Genomic DNA, 7,500 nt, shown 5'->3' with positions numbered 1-7,500 from the left:
TTACGTGGAAGTGGATGTGGCTGGAGCTGCTGACGGTGAGACGCTGTTGGAAACAATCAACACAATAACATACTAATCAACACCTAAACAGAACTGCAGAAACACTGAACTATACACTATTTTCAAATACATTTGACTGACGTTTCCCACACTGGGGTTCATGAGTTGATGAAAAGCTATTTATTTATTAAATCATAAAAAAAATTTAATTTTTTTTTTTTAATAATTGTATAAAACAATCTATAATAAAACATAAAAGGAGGATTTTTTATCTGCATGTCATGTGACCATTAACTGAGATTAACATCAGAGAACCGTGAACATGTGAATGCGTCATCATGAAATATTAAATGAAATGTTCAAGAACAGGTTTATGAATCACTGAATCACACACATCTCACTCGACTCACCCATTGCTAGTTTGAGACGCTGTGAGCTCTGGAAGCTTCTCACCGAACAATGGTTTAACAGGGCTAAACCTGACACACACACACACACACACGTTAACACAACCCGACAGACGTGTTCACATCACACGCGTGTGTTCAACAGTTCCCGGTCTGACCCAGATGTTCTAATGTTTCTGAGAGAGTCTCTTCTGCTCACTAAAGCTGCGTTTATTTAATCAAAAATACAGTAAAACAGTGAAATATGATTATAATGTAAATCATCAGTTCTCTATGTGAATATACAGTAAAGTGTAATTTATTCCTGTGATCAAAGCTGAATTTATCATCATTACTCCAGTCTTCAGTGTCACATGATCCTCCAGAAATCAGTGTAATATGAGGATCTGATGATCAAGACACATTTATGATTATTATCAGTGTTGAACACAGTTTCATATTTTTGTGGAAACTGATACATTTTATATTTCAGGATTCTTTGATAAATAGAAAGTTCTGAAGAACAATATTTATTTTGAAATAAAATATATTTTTAACATTATAAATGTCTATAAATTAGTCACTTTTGGTCAATTTAATGCGTCCTTGATGAATAAAAGTATTAATTTCTGTAAAAAAATATATAATTTCCCCCCAACTTGAGTGTATGTTAAGAAAGTTGAGTTATGAAAATGTTATTAATCAATGTTCTCTGAATCATTCTTCAAACATTATGGAATGCTACTTTTGAATGTTTATAAATCCTGTATTGAAGTTAGGCTTGTTGGACCGGCGCTGCACAGACTGATCGGTGGACGACTTCAAAGTATTTGAGTTGCGGTTCAAGTCGAACAAGCCTAATGATGAACTCCATCCCTAAACCCCGCCCTCACTGTGACGTGGGCCAATCAGGTGACGCGGTCGAAAACAGCCTCTGTTTATGGCCCCGCCCACTGATCTGGTCACTCCCACTACTGTCCTGCAGACACACTGATTCCGGAACTTCACGTTACTCACGTTTTTCTGCCGGTGTCTGCGCCAAAGACGCGCGCGGTGAAGCTGGATGTGTTGGGAGTCTTGAGCACCGGATTCCTGCAACAGAGTCTCACATTACACAGATTCACACGCGTCTCTAGCATGTGTGTGTGAAGAGCGTCTGATCTCACTTGGCAGGGACCGGAGGTTTGGGAGCCAGAGCCGGAGGTTTGGGAGCCGGAGCCGGAGCAAGAGCCGGAGCGGGTGGCGGTGGCGGAGCCATAGCCGGAGGTTTGGGAGCCGGAGCCAGAGCCGGAGCGGGTGGCGGTGGCGGAGCCATAGCCGGAGGTTTGGGAGCCGGAGCCGGAGCCAGAGCCGGAGCCAGAGGTTTGGGAGCTGGAGCCAGAGCCGGAGCCAGAGCCGGAGCCAGAGCCGGAGCCGGAGCCAGAGCCGGAGCCAGAGCCGGAGCCGGAGCCAGAGCCGGAGCCAGAGGTTTGGGAGCCGGAGCCAGAGCCGGAGCGGGTGGCGGTGGCGGAGCCATAGCCGGAGGTTTGGGAGCCGGAGCCAGAGCCGGAGCCGGAGCCAGAGCCGGAGCGGGTGGCGGTGGTGGCGGAGCAAGAGCCGGAGGTTTGGGAGCCGGAGCCAGAGCCGGAGCCGGAGCAGGTGGCGGTGGCGGGACCATCGCTGAGACGCTCGTGTTCACCGATGCGGGGCTGAGGAACCACAGAACACCTTTATTATACAGCGCTTTACAACACAGATTGTTTCAAAGCAGCTTTACAATGATAATAGGAAAATAATGAAACAAAGTTTGTTTCTAGAAGAAAATAGCATCATATCATGAAAATCTGCTGTAATCGGGTCCCCAGTGCTTTTGCCAACCCAGAAAACGTGAAAAGTGAAACCCAGTAACTTTGTTCTGAGTCTTTCTCGGCAAGCATGTCTAAAAATAAGCCGATCAGATTTTGCTCCCCTTCTGACATATAAAGAGGATCTTATTATAATATTACCGGCCCTTAATCTGCACATTTATAATATTACCGGCCCTTAATCTGCACATTTATAATATTACCGGCCCTTAATCTGCACATTTATAATATTACCGGCCCTTAATCTGCACGATTATAACATTACCGGCCCTTAATCTGCACATTTATAATATTACCGGCCCTTAATCTGCACATTTATAATATTACCGGCCCTTAATCTGCACGATTATAACATTACCGGCCCTTAATCTGCACGATTATAATATTACGGGCCCTTAATCTGCACTTTTATAACATTACCGGCCCTTAATCTGCACGTTTATAATATTACCGGCCCTTAATCTGCACGTTTATAACATTACCGGCCCTTAATCTGCACGATTATAATATTACCGGCCCTTAATCTGCACGATTATAACATTACCGGCCCTTAATCTGCACGTTTATAACATTACCGGCCCTTAATCTGCACGATTATAATATTACCGGCCCTTAATCTGCACGATTATAATATTACCGGCCCTTAATCTGCACATTTATAACATTACCGGCCCTTAATCTGCACATTTATAACATTACCGGCCCTTAATCTGCACGATTATAACATTACCGGCCCTTAATCTGCACATTTATAACATTACCGGCCCTTAATCTGCACGATTATAATATTACCGGCCCTTAATCTGCACGATTATAATATTACCGGCCCTTAATCTGCACATTTATAACATTACCGGCCCTTAATCTGCACATTTATAACATTACCGGCCCTTAATCTGCACGATTATAACATTACCGGCCCTTAATCTGCACATTTATAACATTACCGGCCCTTAATCTGCACGATTATAATATTACCGGCCCTTAATCTGCACGATTATAATATTACCGGCCCTTAATCTGCACGTTTATAACATTACCGGCCCTTAATCTGCACGTTTATAACATTACCGGCCCTTAATCTGCACGATTATAACATTACCGGCCCTTAATCTGCACGTTTATAACATTACCGGCCCTTAATCTGCACGATTATAACATTACCGGCCCTTAATCTGCACGTTTATAACATTACCGGCCCTTAATCTGCACGTTTATAACATTACCGGCCCTTAATCTGCACGTTTATAACATTACCGGCCCTTAATCTGCACGATTATAACATTACCGGCCCTTAATCTGCACGATTATAACATTACCGGCCCTTAATCTGCACATTTATAACATTACCGGCCCTTAATCTGCACGTTTATAACATTACCGGCCCTTAATCTGCACATTTATAACATTACCGGCCCTTAATCTGCACGTTTATAACATTACCGGCCCTTAATCTGCACATTTATAACATTACCGGCCCTTAATCTGCACGTTTATAACATTACCGGCCCTTAATCTGCACGTTTATAACATTACCGGCCCTTAATCTGCACGATTATAACATTACCGGCCCTTAATCTGCACGTTTATAACATTACCGGCCCTTAATCTGCACGATTATAACATTACCGGCCCTTAATCTGCACGATTATAACATTACCGGCCCTTAATCTGCACGTTTATAACATTACCGGCCCTTAATCTGCACGTTTATAACATTACCGGCCCTTAATCTGCACGATTATAACATTACCGGCCCTTAATCTGCACGATTATAACATTACCGGCCCTTAATCTGCACGATTATAACATTACCGGCCCTTAATCTGCACGATTATAACATTACCGGCCCTTAATCTGCACGTTTATAACATTACCGGCCCTTAATCTGCACGATTATAACATTACCGGCCCTTAATCTGCACGATTATAACATTACCGGCCCTTAATCTGCACGATTATAACATTACCGGCCCTTAATCTGCACGTTTATAACATTACCGGCCCTTAATCTGCACGTTTATACATTACCGGCCCTTAATCTGCACGATTATAACATTACCGGCCCTTAATCTGCACGATTATGATATTAATACCGGCCCTTAATCTGCACGTTTATAATATTGTGTGTGTGTGTGTGTGTGTGTGAGTCACCTCTTGCTGAAGGAGCTGAGGGTCGTCCCAGAGTTCACTAGAGGTTTTTCAGCCTTGACTGACTTGCTGAAGTTACACAGAACATGAATGAGAATTAATATGAAAGCAGCGGCTGTTATGATTATGATTGACAGATTCTCACCTGCTGACATCATCCACTGATTTCTGCTGAGACAGAACGACTTTACCGAAGTTCGGATCATCACTATAAAACAACACGAGATACAGGAATATTGTACAGCTCATATTATATCATTTCTACATCACGTGCGTGTGTGTGTGTGTGTGTGTCATACTCGATGGGTTCGTCCTCTTCTGTGTTTCGTTTGATCCAGCTGTTGTCTTGTAGGACGGTTCTCCTCCCTCAAACATGTCGACACATCATCATAATAAGTATCATCATCAATATCATCATCACACACACACACACACACACACAATCTCTCTCTCTCACACACACAGACACACACACAATCTCTCTCTCTCTCTCGCACACACACACACACACACACACACAGACACACACACACACACACACACACACACACAATCTCTCTCTCTCACACACACACACACACAATCTCTCTCTCACACACACACACACACACACACACACACAATCTCTCTCTCTCCCTCTCTCGCACACACACACACACACACACACACACACACACACACACACAATCTCTCTCTCTCTCTCTCTCTCGCACACACACACACACACACACAATCTCTCTCTCTCGCACACACACACACACACACACACACACACACAGACACACAATCTCTCTCTCTCTCTCTCGCACACACACACACACACGCACACACACACACGCACACACACACGCACACACACACCTCTTCAGTGTCAGACTCTCTCTCTGCTTCACACACACACACACACACGTTCTCGACAGGTTTCAGGAGACTCATACACGAGCAGATCTCACCAGATTTGGTCTGTGTGCTCATGATGTCGCCGCTGTGAGTTCAGGAGTTCAGGATCATCAGAGTCGCCGGATTCACTGCGGTCACACGTCAGGGTTACACATCATTAGTGTCTGAGACAGTGAGTGCGCTGCAGGTATGTTGTTATGCATATGTGGCAGGTGTGTGTGTGTATGTGTGTGTGTGTGTGTGTGTGTGTGTTCCCTGTTTCTCAGGGTGTGAGCTGAAGTTAACCATCCTGATCAACCAGCAGACGCCTCTTCAGAAACAATTGCACACACACACACACACACACGCACACACACGCACACACACACACACCCTGCTGATAACCAGCGTTCCTTACACACACCGTCTAACGTACGACACACACACACGCACACACACACACACACACACACACACACACACACACACACACACACAGCTGATGATGATGCTGAATATGACTGTGAGACGCTTTGTGATTTATCATGAGGAAAGAGGAAGCCCATCTCTGTCATGAATGATCATGAACAGTATCATGCTTTTGTGCATCATAGTTAAGAAATACTAAGTCATAAATCTTACTTAAAAAGTCATAATTATGACATTAAAGCATTGAAATTGACATAAAAAGTTGTAATTCCGACTTTTAAAAGTCCAAATTATTACATAAAAGTCCAAATTATCAAAAACTAAGTCATAATTATTGGATAAAATAAATAAATTCTGACTTAAAAAGTCATAATTATTATATAAAAATCTAAATGATAACATACTATGTCTAAATAAGTCTAAATTATTGCTTCAAAAAAGTCATAATTATAACATTAAGACATCGTAATTGACATCACGTAAAAATTATGGCATAACATTTCAAAATTATGACCGAAAGTTGAAATTATGACAAACTAAGTCATAATTATGAGACAAGAAGTCTAAATTATGACTTAAAAAAATGTTACGACATAAAAGTCAAAATTATGACACACTAAGTAATAATCATGTCATTAAATCCCAATCAAGTCATAATAATGATTTACCCAAGCAGGATTTTGTTTATTATGTGGCAGAAATGAGCTTCAAAAAACATATAGATATGAAATATGGACATCACGCATGATCTGCCGTCATTATTAAAATAGTTTCACATACAAATGTTTTCAGAAGTTTAAAGTCATTAATGCTGCAGTGTTTGACTGACCTGTGTGTGCCGGACGGTCGCTGGCGTGTGTGTGTGCGTGTGTGTGTGTGTGTTACTCCGCTGTCACACCCTGCTCTGCTGTCAGAGCCAATGAGGACCTTGATCGCACGACCTCTGACCTCAGCAAACCTGTACAGTGAGTTTCAGCTTCAGCACACACACACAAACACACGCTGAGATAGATTACACACGCACACACACACACACACACCTCCGTCATCACGAGTCCTGGCCTGCTGTGTTAGGGTGTGTGTGATGAACATTCCTCAGGTTTCTCAGTTTCGCTGCTCAACATCTGGATCGCAGGACACATCTCTCTTCTCTGTGTCACTAAATATATAATATTATAATCAATCTGGAAAACTCTTCAGTATCCGCCGCTGATAGTGTGTGTCTCCGTCCGCTTATAGCCTATATTATTTTATAAAGCTGAGATGGAAAGAGAAAAACTGAGAAATGTAACATTTCAGTTATTTATTTTAATAGAATTGGGATACTGGTACAGCTTTTATTAGTTTGGATTAGTTCATTTAGTTGTGCGTTTTTGTCTCTTTTTTATCATTTTAGTATGTCTAGTTTTTTATATATATTATTTTATTTCTGTTTAAATGTTTACTATTCATTAATAGTTTACTTCAAGTTACACTTGATACAAAAATGTATGAAGATACAAAAATATTTTTTGGGTCAAATATGGACAAACCCAGCCGTTGGGTTAAATTTTAAATTACATTTTTAACCCAACGTTTGGGGTTTGTCCATAGACAACAACCCAGCATTTTTTAGAGTGTAAATAAAAATGAGAAATGTTGCCTTGGCTACTAACAGAAATAAAAAAAGTTATTTTTTATATAACGTTTCAGTTATTTTAATTCAAGTAATGGACAAGTTTTGATTGGTTTATCTAGAAAAACGGTATTTAAAACATACATACATCTACCTATTATAACCTAATTAAAAAAAGATTGATGTATGCTTTAAA

The 7,500-nt window shown here is 41.5% G+C and overlaps 1 protein-coding gene across 18 annotated transcripts in view; it reads right to left on the bottom strand.

Annotated features, from left to right (window-relative positions):
• The window catches only part of LOC307006392 (uncharacterized protein), a 14,264-nt gene extending 7,622 nt beyond the window's left edge, over positions 1-6,642 (bottom strand). For 16 of the 18 annotated variants that reach the window (XM_079627322.1, XM_079627316.1, XM_079627323.1 and 13 more), the window contains exons 1-9: positions 6,519-6,593; positions 5,335-5,409; positions 4,681-4,747; positions 4,527-4,589; positions 4,385-4,450; positions 1,553-2,074; positions 1,404-1,478; positions 411-479; positions 5-43 (exon numbers count right to left, since the gene is read on the bottom strand). In XM_079627322.1, coding sequence (XP_079483448.1) covers positions 5-43; positions 411-479; positions 1,404-1,478; positions 1,553-2,074; positions 4,385-4,450; positions 4,527-4,589; positions 4,681-4,747; positions 5,335-5,356 — 923 coding nt within the window. In that variant the 5' untranslated portion in view covers positions 5,357-5,409; positions 6,519-6,593. Of the gene's footprint in view, positions 1-4; positions 44-410; positions 480-1,403; positions 1,479-1,552; positions 2,075-4,384; positions 4,451-4,526; positions 4,590-4,680; positions 4,748-5,334; positions 5,410-6,518 lie in introns of all 18 variants that reach the window. The other 2 variants (XM_079627315.1, XM_079627306.1) reach the window with 2 other exon arrangements.
• Positions 6,643-7,500: the final 858 nt, after the last annotated feature.

The sequence above is a fragment of the Phoxinus phoxinus genome, assembly GCF_949152265.1.
Source record: "Phoxinus phoxinus genome assembly, chromosome: 11".
NCBI classification, from domain to species: domain Eukaryota; kingdom Metazoa; phylum Chordata; class Actinopteri; order Cypriniformes; family Leuciscidae; genus Phoxinus; species Phoxinus phoxinus.
This window is presented reverse-complemented; position numbering and strand designations above follow the sequence as displayed.